This window comes from Tasmannia lanceolata, unplaced genomic scaffold (assembly GCF_043159265.1).
Source record: "Tasmannia lanceolata isolate RefF3 unplaced genomic scaffold, GAP_Taslan_0.1 ptg000037l, whole genome shotgun sequence".
NCBI lineage: Eukaryota > Viridiplantae > Streptophyta > Magnoliopsida > Canellales > Winteraceae > Tasmannia > Tasmannia lanceolata.
The window spans coordinates 54,352,386-54,372,375 of NW_027518714.1; the positions used below are offsets into that span (position 1 = coordinate 54,352,386).

Sequence of the window (19,990 nt, forward strand, 5' to 3'; positions counted from 1 at the left end):
ATATTCTTCATGTTATCTTTACCCATTTACAATAGTGAATGACCAAGCTAGGAGAAAAGACATCCTGTTTGGCTTTTGTAAAACTCATTTTTAATTTTCCAAAGTAGGTCCTTCATCATCTAAACCATTTGAATTTTTGCTCAACTTTTATGATCCACTTCTCTTCCTAATGGCAAGAGTGGGGACTTCTAACGACACATTTGTCTGTAACAAACAAATGGTCACTAGGTAGTCATTGGGTTACTTTAGACTCAGTTACTCAACAGACATTTGCTGAAGAATCGGAGCAGTCATAGCTTAATAACAATATTTCATCTTTGATGAACTGAAAATGATTTAACAACCCCTTATGTCCTTTACCTTTATGTAAGAAGATAACGATATTTTTAATATGTGGCATATCTAACTTGTCAAGCAGAAGTATTAGATGAAAGTGATCTATTTGTGTTTACAATCAACATGTTATGGTTCCATCATCCATTTACCATTCTTCAGAATATACGGCATCATGTAGGCAGGCTTATTATCGATATCTTCCAGTCCTATCTACCTGCTAAATGAGTCCATTCATGCTATGGCTAAAATTTTTGGGGCCAATGGGAGATCCTCTAGCAGTTTTTTTTCTGAATGGACCTGTATTATATGGAATCTACTTTTTTACTTGTTTTTAGATCAATTTTATTGAAGTACAAGTTACTTAGCATAGGTTTAAGAGATCTATTTGATGCTAATGTCTTGTTTTTAATTTGTATACCATTCTTATGTAAATAAAAAAATGCATGAATATTTGTGCTTTTTTTTTCCTTTGAGAAAGATTGAGTTTATTAGAAAAGGAAGAAATACAAAGAATAGTCATGGTTTGACCAACATCTTGATGACATTTGCAGATTGGTATCGTGACCTTTTTCCTTAGTTCTATCCTTGACAACCTAACATCTACTATTGTTATGGTCTCCTTACTGCGGAAACTTGTACCTCCCTCAGAATACAGGAAGTAAATTTCTAATGCTCTCCTCATTCTTCCACGGTCCTGCACACTTTTTAAAATATTTCCTAAATTTACATGTCCATAGTATCTGATTATCTTTTTGAAACTTAATGAGTATCTTTTCGATTAAATGTGCCTACTTCTGTATTTTGTATAATGTAATTCAAACCATCAATGGCTGGATTTAATGATATGCCCTTGTTTATCTATCATGTATTGTGTTGGGTCGCATATCGTGCATTAATGTCATAAGAAAAAGGAAAATGCGAAAATCAAATAGATCTATCAGGTACTATGACCTTAGATGCTCATATTTTTTTTTTCTATTTACGGCAAGATCCTTTTCTTGGATCACTAGTTCTTGCTCTTCTTTGTGGTCAAAACTACACAAAATCAGGGACAGTCAACTCTTCTTTATTTCTGTAATTTATTGTGATTTTTAAGAGGGCTTCAGATGGATTTTGAGAGTTTCCCTCTTCATGTTTACCGTATGGCCGGTAAACTCTGTGGAAGATTCCAATTTGGAATGGTTTTGACTAGTGAGGTGCTGGAGATTAGTAGATTTCAGCTTCCAATTTAAGACTTCTATTCTGGTTAAGGGCTCTAGAGCTAAAATTAGGAATATAGGAGGGTTCGATGGGGCTTAGCTATGATTAAGAGTTGATCTTCTGACTTGCACTTCTGAGATTGCAATTCATTGTTAACTTTGTTCTAGGCAGTTTAATTTTAGGATTTTAGTCAAAGTGGGGAATAACTTTGGACTTCATGATGGAGAGAGAATTACGATTGAATTTCCACCCGAATCTCACAAAGAGGAGGGTAAAATCTCTCAACTATTAGAGGACATCACTCAATATTGAAGAAATCATCCGCCAGATATCAGTATGGAAACTCTTCTAGCACTTCTTAAAGAGGACGAAGACTTGACACAAAAATATTTTCCCATGGACATTCATCTATGTGAATTATCCATCATATTTAAGTTTTTAAACGATGACCGATCTAAAGAAGGGCCTAATTCGAAAGAAACCACCACCATTGTAGCCTGACTCGACGTTTGGTCATGACAAAACCGGAAACATGTTGGTTTCAGATGGAAATTTTGGTGGTAATTATATAAAATCATAGAATCATATGCAAATGATTGGTATTTAAGATGAAAATTCAAGTACTAAAATAAGCACAGATATATACCAAAAAATACCACATAAGCAAAAAACCACCCATAATGGTTTAACAACATCAAACACCTAGTAGCATGCACTGTCGCACATGAATAATAATTCAGTTCATACCACATTTCACATGCAATTTATATAGAGATAATTATGTAACACATACCGGTTTAGTATACCACTAATATACTTGCGGTTTTGGTCTTTGCAGCTCGAGTATATTATTCAGGTTTTTGTTTCTTGTGTCTCATATTGACGCTTGTTGCACATCATGTTTGATCCTATTTTGAGAGATTAGAGATCTCTTGGTTTTCAACACTTGAGAAAAAAAAGATAATAAATAATAATTGCAGGCATATTGGTCTATACGTGATACATTTCAGCCGATTCGTGCTAGTTTTGGCTCTTGCTGATATGAATATTTTGTTCTTTTGATGGATTTCCCATTATTGTATTTTTGCTGTATGAAAACCTGAATAATATACTTGAGCTCAGAGCCATTCTCCTTTTCCTCCAGCAATCTGAAAAGAAGTCAATACATAATTCATGAATCGGATGTGATTCTTCTATAGCTTTATACTGTATTAAGGTGAACTTTTACGTCCATGTAGCCTCTATTGTGTTGAACGAAATTCATTGTCTAGGAAGCACCCGTGGATTCTTCATCTAGTTTTATTTCGCTTCGGTTCAGTCTATGGAAAAATTTGAGATGTTTGGAACTTTTATGTGGGTTGAATTTAAGTTGGAATAATAATTGTGGATGCAGTTACTAGTAGGAATGGAACTTAGTTTGAATCTTTCTCTTATTTGTTTAAAAAAAATTGATGGTATTTGCAGGTTTCTTTTTTCCGTAGCGACTCGGTATATGTTCCGGGTCGTTACAACTTCAGATGCAATCTTGGTCATTCATTTCTCTTTTTTTGAATGGTAAAAATTGATTTAAGATAGGGAAGACCGAGATGGTCCACCCCAAAAAAGAGTACACGGAGAGAGAACAATACAAAAAAAGGTAAAAAGAAAATACAATGAGAAAATAAAAAAATCTGTCAAGGGGGCATAAAATCAAACATCTCTAGATCCAATCTTCCAACCCCTTCCCATGCTAATCTGTTGGATTCACTATTAATTGATCTCCTTACATGTCTAAAAGTGATTGAGGATCCTTCCATTCGATCATGGATCCCGTCAAAAAGGGGCGCAAATCTCCAAGGAGGCACAACCGTCCCTCTAAGCCAACGAATCACATCCAAAGAGTCACCTTTTACAATCATGGTGTTCAATAAGGCTCGATCTAGGTATTTTATTCCTTGATATGCCGCTCGAAGCCAACAAATCATGGTCATTCATCTCCCACAATCATGGTCATTCTCTATGTGCTGCATTCCTTCATTTTTTGTGATCTTGTTCTAAATTCATTTAAAGGTGATGAGCCTTGAAGTCTCTCTCAGTGTTAGTTATTATGGTTTTTGTGAGTCACTGGTTTCAGAGAGGGGGGAGGGAGGTAGCTGAATGGGAAAACTTCACCGGCGTTTCCTACAATGATGCATACTGTTTCGAAGGGTGTCTATGACTACTTTTTCAGATGAGTTAATGCTGTTAGTGATTGATGGATAGAGATTGAGAAAATGTAAGATGCAAGAGATGTCTTACTAGTTAAAAGTTCTAGCTAGATTATAATACTCCCACAGTCCCACCTATTTTGTGTCATAGAGTCCAGTTTTTTTACCACATGCTGTATTGTTTGTGATGAAGAAAAGCTTTGTTTGGGAACTCATTGACATATGCTACAATTAGATGCTATAATTGTAACGACTCGGCTTCCATTGCCTGAGGTCGCTACCAAAACCACTGAAATTTTTATTTTATTTTTTAGAACAGATAACAAATAGCGGAAGCGATTAATTAAGACTAAATAAATTAAAACCTTCCCATCATCATTATTCTCGTGAACAACTAACAATAAAAAAAATGTCTCCAAATTTGAGACCCACTAACATAATTAAACCCAAAGTCTGAATAACCAAAATATTAACTCCTAAATCCAATTAAATCTAAACCACGGAAGTGACCATGATGCCAATCCGCACTCTATGACTCTAGCACCCCAAATGCCCGCATTGGTCTCATCAAATGTCTTCATTAGCAAAAGTTCCCTCCTCTTCACCTACCATTCCTGTAGGATATGAGGGTTAGAAGCAAGTAAAGGAAACTCTCTGAATAATGAAATTAAGCGACATGCATTTCACCATAATATTTTCTACAACAATGGAACAATAATAAAACATGAACTGTAGCAGTCTTATTATCAACTTATAACTAAAACAAATAATTGTAAAATGCAATGCACGTGTGAAACTTTAAATGATCTCTCCTTTTCCCCAATGATCATGCGGCAGTTCCCATTGATTTTCTCCTCATGTACTGCGGTGGCTTTCTAGCCTGGCCGGTGATCATTGACCATCAAGGACCCTCCGTTCCCTAATGGAATGTGATCCACTTTAGGATTTCGATCGGTTCACCACAAGGGTTCCTCCCAATGCATCGCCCACTCTCGGACTGGTTGGCTTTTGGCTTTCCGCCCAAGGTTCGATCTAAGGGTTCTCCTTAGTCCTCCCTCCCATTATTCCCAATCCTAAATATGTGTACAATTATTTTCCAATAAAGCCTTTCTTTTACAATCCATATCTCAATTTTCCAATCATTATCCAATTCCAAGCATTAAATAATTGAAATCGGAATAACATGCCTAGAACAATCCACTCTTATTACACATGCTAAATTATTCATTTCATTATTATGGAAAACAGAATAATAAAACCACATCAACATTAAAAACATTATTAAGTGAGTAACCAAAACTTGCCTTGTCGTCAGAACTTGGGAAATTCGAAGCCGCTTCTAACCAGAATCGGAGAAGCATAAATCCCGAGATCATGGAACCGCACACACAACTAAGCTTTTCATTAAATCGCTAAGTCTCATCCTAAGTTGGGCACCTAGTTCTCTTTACTCCAATATTCTCGATTTATTTGAATAAGTGATTACTTATATTTAAGGTGTTAAATTAGCCATCGATTTCCAGCCCTTTACTACTTATATAACGATCATAGATATCAAAATAACTCGATATTAAAAAACACTGATCGAACTAAAATATAAGAAATTTCCTTAACTTAATATGAAAGTACTGATTAAAAAAAAATCTTATTAGAGGACATGTCCCTGTTTATATATATATATATATATATATATATATATATATATATATATATATATATAAAACAAAATTTCCAATAATTTATACGTATAATAGTACTGTCTAAGGTACTAAAAATTTTGCACTAGATAACCTCCAGTTTTTTAGAGAAGATGATAAAGTTCATCGCATGATATTGACATGAAAATTTTAAAGTTTCTATGTACCTATTTTCTACACAATAATACTGTCACGAAGAAAATTTTCAAAATTAATATATATTACTGACGAAATGAAATGAAAAATAAAATCCCACATTATATGCACGTTTATATAGATACTATGCTAACTCGTAATACAAAAGCACTTGATGTACATAAGGTATTAAAATTTCAGTTGAAAGCGTAGATATAAAAGAAAACTATTAATAACATTTCGTTTGACATACCAATGTCGATTACCAAAAATTTTACAGATTTATTTGACATTGGCAAGGTACAAATCTTGGAATTAAAATCTTTGGCTCTTATCTAATATGTGTGCTCAAAAAGTTTTCTTAATTTCTTTTGAACATTAATTCATTTGCCATTTATCTGTATATAGTCTTGTTCCGAAAAAGACATTATAACTCAAGGAGATAAGATATGGGCTTTGTAAGAAGGTTTTAGAAATCCCATTATTTCATTTTATTTTTGTTACATAAGCCTATTCGAAGACAAGAAATGATTAGTTTACTGAGCACTTACTTGTAGTCAAAGAATCAATTTGAACCTCTCTTCTCCTTTTTCTTTTAATGGCCGAACACCTCTCTCTCTCTCTCTCTCTCTCTTCTCCAAAAATTTGTTGGGAATAGAAAGGATGCAATACAAGTTCATAAGAGGGAGAGAAAAAGAGGAAGACTTCTTAATTTATGAAATTGGATTTCCTACCCAAGAAATCCCTATTTACATAAGTTTTCTATTTTTACTTACCATGCTTCCAATTGATCCACCAAGGAAAATTAAAAGGTTAACAAAAGAAAATCTTTGATTGCAAGATTGAAGGTGGCACATAAAATATTTTAACGAAGTATGGGATGGCATAAGTGCACACGTCCCCACTTGGGAAAGTATACACGCCCAAAATAGTTTGTAGAGATTTGTAATTCTCCACTTTTACAATCTTCCTTTAATTCCTCTTATTGGCTTTCCTTTATGAGATTAAATCTTTTAGTCCTTTTTTTTTTGTAAATCTTTGCAAAAGAAACATAGTTATCTAAATATGTATATAACTAGGGGCCACATGGGACGCCCAAATGGTGAATTTAATTGCCGTTCCCCCTCCAATTTGGAGTGGGCGGCAATTAATTAGGCGAAAAAGGAGGGACGTCCCATGATATTTGGAAATTAGTAATATTTTCCCAATATTAGAGGCGTAAGAATTTGGCTAAGATTTGATTTGCTATTTTTAAGGGATTGAATTACGGCAAACTTTTTGAAACCTCCAATCATAAAAGTTATTTCTCAACTTAACTTTATATGCCAAGAATGCCCCCCCCCCCTTCACTTATGCCTAGTGTAAAAATCTTGCTTGGGCATTCTTGACACATCCACTTTAATTTAAATTTTGGGTGGAAATATCAATTTTTTTGTTTTACAAAACATAAACAAGAGGGTCGGTTAAGAAGGGATATGGTTTATACAGTTAAATTGTAGGGTCCCACCAAAAATCGAAAATTAAAGCCTCCACTGACTTTTTATAAAGTGCCAAAAATACCCCTTGAAACCCTTTTTATGAAACATATTAACTAGGTTAATTTAATACACCGTATCATAAACTTTTGGGGTGAAAATATTTTTAAATAAAACCCCAAAAATTTCCAGTTGTTACAATAATGATGAATTAAATATTATCCTGGGGCCTCCAATCAGCACTTCAATGTAGTATAGGTCAAACTATTTGTGAAGAGCCACTAATGAGGTTCTTCCACTTTTGGGGAATACCTTCATTTGTGTTATGTAATTTTTACCAGATATTGAATTCCATACTGGTGGTTTTGAGCAATTCAATTTTTTTTTTTTGAATGATAAGCAATTCAAAATTTTGGAACATCACTCCTGAGTTTATAATTTAGGGATTGCATGATGTCATTCATCTCCTAAAAACTATTTGCCAATATTTTTACAAGGTTACTTATGTGATTTCCTCGCAATGCTTATAAAATATAATATAATTTTACAGGTTTTTAGGAGCTGTTGTTGTGATAGCTGCAAATGCTGGTGGTGCATGGACGCCCATCGGTGATGTTACCACGACTATGTTGTGGATACATGGACAGATCTCCACATTGCAAACAATGAAGGCATTTCTTCTTTACCGTACTAAATTGTCAATCTTCATATCGTATTAGACTTGTTAGTGTATAAGTCTACAATTATTTAATCATTATCATTTTGCTCATGCTTTTGTTTGTTACTGATTTAGTGCATGGAGGTAAATTGAATTTTTTTATTGCCATCGAGTGATTTGTTTCATTATTTTTATATGAATAATTTAATACACTTTGGAGAAGTAGATATGCCATGTTTTTACTTTTTCCCTCCTTGAAATGTCAGTATTTATGTTATTCGACTACAAACGCAATGTTATCATGTGCCCTCTTGTTTTTCGGTTTTTTGTGCCGCTCAATAGAATTAGAAGTTATTTTTTAGTTGATAATGTTTGACAAGTGAGTACAATGGAGCAATAATTAGTGTCAGAACAACGGATGGCACGTCTAGTGAGTTTCCAATTACAATAGGATTGCACCAAGGATCAGCTCTAAGCCCATATCTTTTTACTCTAGTTATGGATGAACTTACGGAGGGTATCCAGGACGAGGTGCCGTGGTGTATGTTATTTGCAGATGACATTGTATTAATTGATGAAACCAAAGCAGGAGTTAATGCTAAGTTAGAGTTATGGAGAACTACTTTAGAATCCAAAGGTTTTAGACTGAGCAGGACTAAGACAGAGTATTTGGAGTGCAACTTTAGTAAGGTAAGGAGGCGGGGTGAGGATGTAGTAAATATGACTGAACAGGAGGTACCCAAGAGGGATATCTTTCGCTATCTTGGTTCAATCCTACATAAGGAAGGAGAGATTTAAGAGGATGTTAACCACAAAATAAGAGCAGGTTGGTTGAAGTTGAAGCATGCTTCAGGAGTTCTGTGCGACCGTAAAGTTGAAGGGAAAGTTTTATAAGACAGCTGTGAGGTCAACCATGCTGTACGGCTCAAAATGTTAGGCCACCAAGAAGCAGCATGTGCATAAGATGAATGTAGAGGAGATGCGAATGCTTAGATGGATGTGTGGCCACACAAGGTTAGATCGAATTAAAAATGAAGACATCCGTAAGAAGGTGGGGTGTCGCACCAATTGAGGAGAAGATGAGAGAGCACCGCTTAAGATGGTTTGGGCATATCCAACGTTGGCCTTTGGATCCTACAGTGAGAAGAAGTGACTTGTGCCAAGTTGATGGAGTAAAAAGAGGTAGGAGCAGACAGAAAACAACTTGGTAGAAACAGTGAGGAAAGACTTGAGGGCTACGGACATAACAGAGAACATGACCTTGGATAGGAGAGAATGGAAGAAAATGATCCATGTAGACCCAACTCGTGTTAGGATTGGACTTAGTCAATTTGAGCTGGGCAGATCCTTTCACCTTCTTCATGAAAATTTTCTAATTGATTCATTAACCGACCCCAACTAGTTTGGGACAAAGGCTTAGTTGAGTTGAGTCGAGTTTATAATGTTTGACAACATTGTCACTTTGGTGCCTAGCGAGCACTTTATTGCCTAGGTTAGCTCCACCTGACTTTATTGTACCTAGGCCGTCACCCAGGCTCAAGGCAATAGGGGTGGCAACGGGGTAGGGCGGGGCGGGGCCAGATGTTGCATTCCCCACGCCGTCCCCGCCTTAGGGAAAATTCCCCATCCCCACTCCGTCCCCGCTTCAGGGATGACGGGGGATCCCCTGCCCCGCGGGGAAATTCTATTCCCCATCCTCGCCCCGCACACTACTGGGAAACGCGTTTAATGGATTTTTTTAGTGGGAAATTCTACTAAAAAATGCATTTGATAAAGATGTTAGGGAAAATTTAGGAATACCAAACAAAATTTGTTCTATGATAAGTGCGGCTACCCAAATTTATTAGTGAAAAATTCAATTTTATATGGGGATTACGGGGCGGGCCGGGGCGAGGGCAATCCACATCCCCGCCCCACTTCGGGGAATTTTTTCAATCCCCGCTCCCATCCCCTCCTTGCTTAAATCGGGGAATCCCCACAGATCCCCATTTTAGCGGGTTTACAAAGCAACCACAGAGACCTAGGTTGATGCATGTGATAGAGGTGGTAAAGACTTTTTTGGGTGGGTAAAATGGTGGTTTTCCTATTATATGAGGGAAAATGACCATATGTTAGATTTAGGGAAATGATAAATGCGCCCCTTTTCATTACTTGGGACACCCAGCTAGAGTGTATCTATGACTGCAAAGGGGCTGATGTACTTCACATTTGAAGGAATGAAGTGACCTGATTGCAAAGTACAATGCAGTTCGGTGTCCCAAGTGATGAAAAGGGACGCATTTATCATTTCCCTAGATATATCATCCCTCCAAAGCTTGCGGAGACACCATCTCTTTGCTGATTAATTCTCTCTCTCTCTCTCTCTCTCTCTAACACACACACACACATCCAACTCTTGATGTTCTTCTAATTTTTTTGAACTAGTATGAGTATGAATATTCAAATGAAAAAAAATTCTTCGAATATGAAGACCAAGAAAGATAGAGAAGAGAAGATCGTCGTGGAGTTTGAACTCTAATCCTTGTTTCATTAATTCGACTGGGAGCTATACAATGGTATTTATACAGACAACGATCAAATTAGAAAATGCCCCAGATACATATTTCAACCGAACACTCCCCCTCAAGCTAAAGTGTACATGGAATATATTCAACTTGTCAACCAAATAGTGGTGGTGTTCAACCCTTTGTAAATACTAAATACACCAACTTATTCTTTATTAGTAACGTGGATTGGACAAACTTCACCATCCTCAACCTTATTGCGGATGAAATGATAATTTATCTTTATATGCTTTGTTCTGGAATGAAAAAATGGATTTGAGATAATCTGATGTCACTTTGATTATCGTAGTAAAGGAGATGTGAATCTGATATCAAATGTAGCTCTTGGAGGAAATGCCCTCGTCATGTGAGTTCAGCCATGGTAGAAGCCATATTTTTGTCCTGATGTCCCCTTCAAAGTCGTGATCCACCTCTGATGCATTTTAAGGTTTCGCGGCTCCTCTTCTCTAGGTCGTGAAGGTAATGACAAACCTGATTTACTTTGAAAGTTATGTTGGGCCTAGTGAAAGTGGGACAATTGAGACCCCAACCGTACTCTGATAACTACGAGGATCTCTGATCTTTTCCCCCTCTTTACTACTGATCTTTTTGTAATATACTGCAGGTGTGCTATTAGGTTTACAATTAATTATTTGAACCTGTTAAGTATATCCACGGCAAATATATTTTGAGACACATACATCCCTTCGTTGGATATCTCTACCTCGACTCTAAGAAAATATCACCGCTCTGCCAGATCTTTCACGTCAATGGTTCCTTTTATGCCATTTTGAGTTCCCAAATCTCTAATCGGTCACTTATTATAATAATATCATCCACATTTGCTAGTAATGGTAGCATTCCCAAGTGAGAGCGCGTAACGAACAGGGAGTTATTAAACTTATTTTTTTTATAGCCATTGTACATTTGTACTTAAGAGTCTGATGTGATTTGTTGAATCACTGCCTGTGATCCTGTTTCAATCTATAGATTGCCTTACTGAGTTTGCCCTATTTGGAGTGACAAATCCTTATGACTGTTCCATATAACATTTCAATAAAAAAAAGGATTCTTCATTTCCATTTGGTTTAGTGTCTAGAGCAAGGAAAAACCTATTGGACAATATCTCATTATAGTCAAGTCACTCTATGCGGTTCATCCCTTAGTCAATACCGTACCATAGTTTTTTGTTGCAACCTACGACAATCTCGCCTGCAGGTTTGAGAACTATGTTCCACTTGTCATTGCGATAAAGTGCCCCCATTACTTCTTCCATAGATGTTGCATCATAAATGTCACTAGCTAATCTACTGGTATGAGGACATGGTTTGTTAGGGCTTGTTGGTGATATTTTTGCCTTTGACGATCATCTTTCTTCTCGTATGGTTCTATAATGCAATTGGGGGTAGTAGGAGAGCTTGGGGTAGATATAACACAAATGCCACATCACAAGATATCTACCCAATCTCGCATCCAATGCTTAGTGGATCAATATAGTGTGACTTAAATGTGATGTGAGATTAGAATTTTGCGAGATGATAGTGACACTCGTAACCATGGTTTTAAATTTTGACCGAAATCTGAAATTTTGGATTTCGGTCGAGACCGACACCGAAACGGCCAAAACTTACTAAATTTCTTTCGGCAATTTCAGCAATTTCGGTGAAATTTGGAAAAAAAAATATTAATTTTTTATTCCTTTACCGAATTTCAGCCGAAATTTCGGCCCCATAAAAACGACATTTCATGTGTCTTTACCAAATTTCAGCTGAAATTTTGGGATTTCAGAAAAAATTTGGGTTTCGGTTACCCCTGAAATTTCGGCCGAAACCGAAATTTAAAACCTTACCCTTAACCCTCGTGGTTATCACTAGAACCACAAAAATGCAAGTGACGACCTTGGGAGGGGGTGTATTTTTTGCGGAGAAGAAGGCACATGCAGATGACAAATACACCCCCATGATCTAAGAAACTAAAATAATGGATCTGTGTGTGTGAGTACCTTAGTAGGGAATGTCTGATCAAGAGTGGTGGACGAAAGCCTATTAATAACAATTGCATGGAATTCCTCAGTCTGTAGATGCTTTGGCGCCTCAGAGTGAAACAATATAGATAATTCTGTCCTGTGATGTGCCGGTTGCTTCCGTGTAAGAACACCATTCACTGATGGAGTATGGGTTAGGAAAACTACTTGTGGATGCCATGTGATAAATATGAGGCTTGAAAATCCTGGGAGGTGTACTTACTTCCTTCATTCTATAGGTACGTGATACTTGCCCAAAAAAAATGCTCCGTAACAATGGTGTGATAGTAGAGAAACAAAAAAATCTTGTTTTACTCTGCAGGTCAGTAGTCAGACAGTCAGGAACATCCAAGCACTGCCATCTTGTGCTATAGCCCAAACATAATGGGCGCTACCAAATGAATGGGTTGGTTGTTGTCCTCCCCCTGCAATAGTTACTAATTTAGAAGGATACCGATGAATTTTTTTTTCAAAAGGAAAAGGATATCCACACTTACGTTTTGATAATGGCATTCTCTTTGTTAAACACTTCTATAATTGGATGTGGATAGTTCTTTGAGAATCATAATAGGCTTGAAAAGCTAGTTAGAAAAGTGTAAATTGAAGAGAGCAATGCTATTATCAAACATGGGAGCGTAGATATCATTTCTCTTTCAAAGTTCTTTTGACATCTGATGCTCCCTTTCAAATTTCTTTTGTCATCTGATGCATATGGTTTTCGTTTCCTTTCATTAGTCATAAACATCAACATTTCCTTGTCCAACAAAAGCATATTAGGAAAGAATGATTTGGGCTTTTACAGTCAAATTAAGCTCATTTTAGGGATGATGACCCGTGAGCTCATCCAAAATGATTAAAGCTTAGGCCTGCATACAAGCCCATGATTGTCCTCCCAAACCCTGCTATACTGCATGAGAAAAATGCTAAAAAGATGGTGGCTGTTAATAGCCACTTTCTGGGTCCCACATTTGCCATGTGGACGTGATTGGGTTTGTTGATCTGATTGGCTAGTGCAAGTCTGTCCATTATCATTGAGCCTACCTTGATTCGATGCTTCTAACCCCTTGATCCATCAATTATCGCTTAGGATTTTGTTAAGAAAAGCTGAAATGTTGACTTTTGTAGGCCTTAATTTTATGGATGGGTGTGTACGTTCGAAACGTGTTCAGGACCATGTAGGTTGCCTCATGATGGTCTACAAGATCAATGGTCTCGATTGCACTTGCGCATACAAGTCCCCGTGTGGACCCACATGTTGGTAATTAGGATTGATCCCCACAGTACTGTCCACATAGTTGAACTCTTTTTACAAAGGGAAATTATTTGGTGTATGCGCCTGTGACAACCATTCAATTTGGGCCACTGCTTGCTCGAGAATGGGCCCTACAGTTTCTTAATAGGTGCTTGATTCCATGCAGTCAAAGACGATTTTCTTTGGAGATGGGCAAACCAGACCCAAGTATATTGTCTGGGATTTAGTTGCTTATGCCATTCTAGTTCCAAGTGGTTAATCACTGTTTTAGTTGATTACCTAGGCAATCACCTTGTTGCCTAATGACTGCCTAGGAGCTTATAACTTGAAGTGAAAAGTATTTCCCCTACGTTGTATGATGGGACTTTTGCCTATAAACTTTCCTAATTTCCAAAGTGTTTTTCCAATTAGTCATCGAAGTTGTGAAATGGCCAAAAATTTTAATCTCTTGGGAAATAATTTTCAAAAGTCCCTTAATGCTGCACCAAACTTTTGTTGATAAAAATGGCATGCAAGTGATTCTAAAATCAAGCTTTCATGCCTAAGTTTTTAGTCATAATGTTTCTCATGTTAGAAACAGTAGAAGTTTTCATAAGATTGTGACCCGATGTTTAGGGTAAAAACATTGTGTGTTTTGAGTGATTGGAAGGGCATCTATGTCAAAAAAAGAGAGCTTAATACCGTATGTTAAAATAAATAATATTTAAAAATAAAATAAAACTATTTATAGAATATGATTCTAGCTGATTAATTAAAGGGATTTGCTAGCTTCCATCGCAAAAGGCATTTCGCAGATCACTTGTCGTAATCATTTTTGTTGGGTAATCGAGGGATGGTTGGTTGGTAACTGAGAAAACAGTTCGTGTGCTCGAGTGCAGATAAGCTTATCTGCGCTCGAGTGCAGGAAACATCGTGGGCCCACATTTTTTTGAGTGATCCTAAGCATTCATTTGAAAGGCCCCATCATGGATGGGGTGTGTACCAAAAATCAGCTCCATTGGATCAACCTAACACTTCCATTTGTAGGGTGAAAAAATGGGCAATTTTGTGGACTAACAGTATCTGTCCATTTTCTCACCCACAAATGGACATGCTAAGATGATCTAATGGAGCTGAGTTTTGGTACACACCCCATCCATGATGGGGCCTTTCAAATGAATACTTAGGATCACCCAAAAAAAGTGGGCCCACCCTTGTTTCCTCCACTCGAGCCCAGATAGCTATCTGAGCTCGAGCGCAGGAACTGTTTTCTCATTTACACACACACACACATGTATATATACATGTATATACACATGTAGATATAAACATATGCGTGTATGTATATATATATATATATATATATATATATATATAACCCATAATTTATCTAGGAACCTGGGCCGGCACATTCTTCTAATTGGCGTTATTGGCCGTTGTGAACTATTCAATGCTCCATTTTTAGCATGGTATTATTTTGGTAATGAATCCCAGAGTCTAGCTAACCTTATTGAGTGGTTGGTGTGAATTTTCTGTACATTCTCTTAAAGTTGGGTTTATCTCCAAAATATGTGTTCCATTTATGCATTAAATGAAAATTTCTTAAGTTTCTATTTGTGGAAAACCAGGGCTTTCAGATTTACATGTTCTTAGCTTGCAGGGCTTGTTTATTCCTTCTGCCTTCTCTTTGGTGGTCCCACTGGCTCTTATGTCCCTTGCTAGGTATTCTTCTTGGGCATATAAATAACTGCTTGTAAATCTTGCGCTTGTACTAGAACCGTACATTTTCGGGCAACATTGTTATTCTTTATTCCTTTTTTTTAAAATTTGCAGTGAAGTTGATGGGGTGGGACATGAATCTTCCAATGTTTTGGCATCAGAGCAAATGGCTCCTCGAGGGCAGCTGGTTTTTGCAGTTGGTATTGGGGCCTTAGTATTTGTTCCAGTATTTAAGGCAGTTACCGGTCTGCCTCCCTTTATGGGTATGCTGCTTGGACTTGGAGTTCTTTGGATCTTGACTGATGCAATTCATTATGGAGAGTCTGGGAGGCAAAAGTTGAAAGTCCCACAAGCTTTATCTCGGATTGATACACAAGGGGTCCTTTTCTTCCTTGGAATCCTCTTGTCTGTCAGTAGGTATGAAACTCTACCTAATTTGTGCATTAGATGCTTCAATTTATCTTCTAATACCCTACAATAAGTTGTGCATGATTAATTTATTTTCGTAAATAAATTATGCATGATTAATTTATTTTTGTAAATAACAGAACTTTCTGCAGTGTTTTACTGATAAAAAAAAAAAAAACAGAACTTTCTGTTAGATCTTCTGCAATATAAGAATACATTTTAGAGACACTACTGTTCGTAAGCAGGCATATAAGGGTGCGTTTGGCTACGATTCAGATTCTGTTTCTTGGTTTTGATTTTGATTCTTGAATCTATTTTTAATTCTGATTCTGATTATTTAGAATCATAATCATGTTTGGTAACTGACACGAGAAAAAATATTTTTTATGTTCTTGGAGCAAAATCATGCTTGGGTGATAAAATTTATTATTGACTGCAGGTATTAGAGAATCAAGAGTATTGCATGTCAGTATTATCAATCAATCATAATACATGCCTTATAAGAGTGACATACGAAATGAGGTCACACTAAGTGTTAGTATCATCAATCCATCAATGAAGTAGTAGATAATCAAGAGTAATACCTTAATATCATCAACTAATCAAGTATTAATAATAAAAATTAAAGTAAAAGTATACTCAATAGCATCCAAAAAAATATCTATAATCATCTAAACCCCAGATATTCCTTCGGATCTAGCCAGATCATTCGCATTGAAGTCTATAGCAAGTAACATCTTCCTAGATTGATTTGTACTGGTTGAAAGCATTGCATGTATTGCGTTGTTCTCAACCTTGGTATCCACTGTAAAGTCTTCACTCCCAAACATAGTGAACTACTTATCTATAGCATGTTCCCTTATGAAATTGTTAAGCATACATGCTGCAATCACTGTCTGGCTTTGATTGGCATTGATTCCAAATCTTGAATGGAGCCATGTAACTTCAGGATTGGAAAGCAGAATTTACGTGTTCCAAAATAGCATTCGATCACCGTTGCATGGGCATGAATGCCTATGGTTGAACTCCTCTCTTGCCCAAGTAGGTTGTCGACCTCTACCCCTAAATTTTGGTAAATGATAGCGCTCGCCTTTGTTGATGCTGACATACATGGATAACCCGAGTCGAGCACATAATATTGACCTAAAGTGAAGTATAAAAGAAATGTGAGTACTTAAAAGTATTTAATCATAAATAACGAATTATAAAATACCTTGAGGGGGATGGGGTAACTTCAATCTTGAATTCGTGATTCTCTAAAAATACTCTACCATCATCCGTGGTCCCTTCTCATCCAGCGTACAAAAATGTGAATTGCATGTCAAAAGAACATGCACTCATCATATTTTGTGTAGTAGTTAATTTCCTGTCTCGATACAGGATTGCTACTTAGTAGGCACATTCACACTAATATGCATCCAGTTGATTGCATTGATACAATCTTTTCAAGTATAGATAAAAAATAATTGTAAGTATGATAGCATCTATCATTGTTGAGACAAATTGAATAAAAACTAAAGATTTATTTCTTTGAAATAGGGATAATAATTTGTATCACCCCTAATTTTTTGAGTTTCATGCTTTGTAGCCTCGAGTCTGCTGGGATTTTGAGAGAACTAGCAAATTACCTCGATGCCCACATCCAAAATTCCGCGCTAATTGCAAGTGCAATAGGTGTTGTGTCAGCAATTATAGACAATGTTCCATTGGTTGCAGCAACAATGGGGATGTATGATCTCACCTCATTCCCACTGGATTCCCAGTTTTGGCAGCTGGTTGCATATTGTGCTGGCACTGGGGGTTCTATGCTTATTATTGGCTCTGCTGCTGGAGTTGCATTTATGGGAATGGAAAAGGTGGATTTTTTTTGGTACTTACGTAAGGTAAACTGTGAAGCTTGTCATTAGTACTGTTACGGCCAACCTATGCCAATTTTACATTTTTTTTCTTGAAAGCAAAGTTCGCATTTTGCAGGTGAGCGGGTTCGCTCTTGCAGGCTATACTGCCGGCATCGTTGCATATTTAGCGATACAAAATTTCCACTTCTCGCCCCCCACTTCTGTGGCTCAGGTTATAGAAGCACAGCAGTTAGAGGGGCCACAACGCTCGGTTGCCAAGGTTGCCATAGACAAGGATGAGGCTTTGGAGGACTCCCCATCTCTCCATGTTGCTGAGGCTCGAGGCCGTGTCGATAAGGCCTTGGAAGTTTCTTACTTGATTGATTCTATCTCAACCCAAGCATTGTAACTGCTTTTATTATCTTTCTTTCTTTTTTCCCAAATTTCAAAATTATCTGATGTAATCTGTAACATATCAAATATATAATGGAAAGTCGCGTTCCTCTCATGAAAGATAAGAGAGAGGGAACATCTTGACTGAGAAAGAGGGTCTCCTATGAATGTAATGGTAAAGATATCTCACTTCCTGAGATTCCAAGAGTTGAATAAAATGATTCTTCTTCTTCCCTATGTTTCTCAGAATTCCTAGTGTCAACTGTCAAGACCCTGTTTTGGAAGTATAGACATCTTTACTACAAGATGTTTTTCAGAATTCTTGTTTTTTATCAAGAAAAGAATAACAAGGAATGTGATGATGGCCTACTTTTATACTATTAGGAAGGGGATACATGTATCCTAAATCTTGAACAGATATTGTTATTTAGGTCCATGTTGCCTTGGTGAAATATTTCCATGATCCAATAGACATGTAGCATATGTGCTTGGTGATTGGGACCGTTGATCTGATGGACTATTCCATGGGTTTATGTCTTATTCCATTATTGTTTTATTTTAGCCAAAACAATGTTGGGTCTTAAAGGATATTTCCTTAAAGAAATGTACAGTTACTTAAATCTTTAAAATTTATGATTTACATATAGGAAGAGTTAGTGTAAGCACCTTCACATTTTCCACCTTTGCAGGTTTAAAGCTACACATTTGCACACAAATAATTGTGAGAAAGTGTTACATGTTATTTTTGAAATGCAAAGGTGGAAAATGAGGAGTTGCTTTAATAAAAAGATTACTTACAAAATCCCCAAGAGATTGTTTGCAAATGCATGATCTTAACAGAGGCAATGCTATTTCCTTATTTTTGTATCAGGCTCACTCTTTAGCAGATTTGGTCTTACTTTTTACCCGAGTGGCAACGGTATAGCCACACAGGCTCTCTTTTTAGCAGATTTTGTCTTGTTATTGTAATTCATCTCAGCTGGGCTATTTCTCTCCTTGCAAAAAGTGAGGGCCTTAAAATGGCTTAAACACGAAATTGCCCATCAAATCCCAAACGTATTTATTTATTTTTACGTCGCGGACATCAGCTCGTGTATAATGCCAAAATACAAGACATTTGCACAACAGTGACGCACATTATTCCAATATCCAACCCGTACATTTGACGGGTCCCAATTTAAATAGGCTTTTCCCAAAAAAAATCGTCTCCGTTGGATGATCCTAACTCTTCGATCTTCAGAGATTTCTATATGGTATAGTTTATATACAAATTAGAGGGTTAGGATCATCCAATGGAGATTTTTAGGACAATCTCGAAACATTGGGGCCCAACAACTGAATGGTTTGGATCATCGAACAAGGTGGGCTTCATTGTATTTTCCAAAATATAGGCTCACCTATTCACACTTGGGCTCACCTATTATATGGCACTACATATATCATATAACACATATTCTTTAGAAAATTCTCTGGGGCCACTTTTTGGGAAGATCCAAACCGTTCATCTGTTGAGCCTCAACGTAAATAGGATGTGCCCTAAAACTAATTGCCATCGGATGATCCTAACCCTCCAATGTACTGTGACAACACCCCATAAAAATCTCTACGGTTCGAAGAGTTAGGATCATCTTAGGAAGATGACTTTTGGGGCAAGGCTTATGTACGTTGGGTCACAACAGATGAATGATTTGCAGCTTGGAACAAAGCTAGCTCAAGTGGTTCTTTAACCTAGATTGAAAGATCCTAGCCCTTAATCCATCAAACCCTAGTTTATGATTCCTTCAAGAAAATCCAAATCGTTGATTTTTTATAGCCATTTATCATAAGCAAGGAGCATCCATCTCGAATGGGACTTGACCATTTGAGTTATCTAATGATTATCTACAAGATCAACGGTCTCGATCTCGTACACATATCCCCTTGTGGGGCCAAAGAGTGCCTTTTCCTTTTTGCCTTTTTTTTTTAATGATTAAGCTGGGGAGTTAACAAAATATATAGAGTGACACAGTGCTTATGAAGAGAAGAATATTACAATCTTGGGTACAAAGTTATCATTCCAAAAAAAAGAAAAAAAATAAAAAATTCTTGGGTATAAAGTTCCTGATTTGTCGGATGCTAGAATAAGCTTTTGAGGGGACAGGGGAGGAG

At 36.8% G+C, this 19,990-nt stretch overlaps 1 protein-coding gene across 2 annotated transcripts in view; it reads left to right on the top strand.

The window, feature by feature from the left end:
- LOC143860274 (sodium/proton antiporter 1-like) overlaps positions 1-18,077 on the top strand; it is a 38,062-nt gene extending 19,985 nt beyond the window's left edge. For both annotated transcript variants that reach the window (XM_077370842.1, XM_077370843.1), the window contains 6 exons: positions 888-994; positions 7,580-7,700; positions 15,145-15,206; positions 15,318-15,620; positions 17,200-17,494; positions 17,586-18,077. In XM_077370842.1, coding sequence (XP_077226957.1) covers positions 888-994; positions 7,580-7,700; positions 15,145-15,206; positions 15,318-15,620; positions 17,200-17,494; positions 17,586-17,858 — 1,161 coding nt within the window. In that variant the 3' untranslated portion in view covers positions 17,859-18,077. The remainder of the gene's footprint in view (positions 1-887; positions 995-7,579; positions 7,701-15,144; positions 15,207-15,317; positions 15,621-17,199; positions 17,495-17,585) is intronic.
- The last annotated feature ends 1,913 nt before the right edge of the window (positions 18,078-19,990 follow it).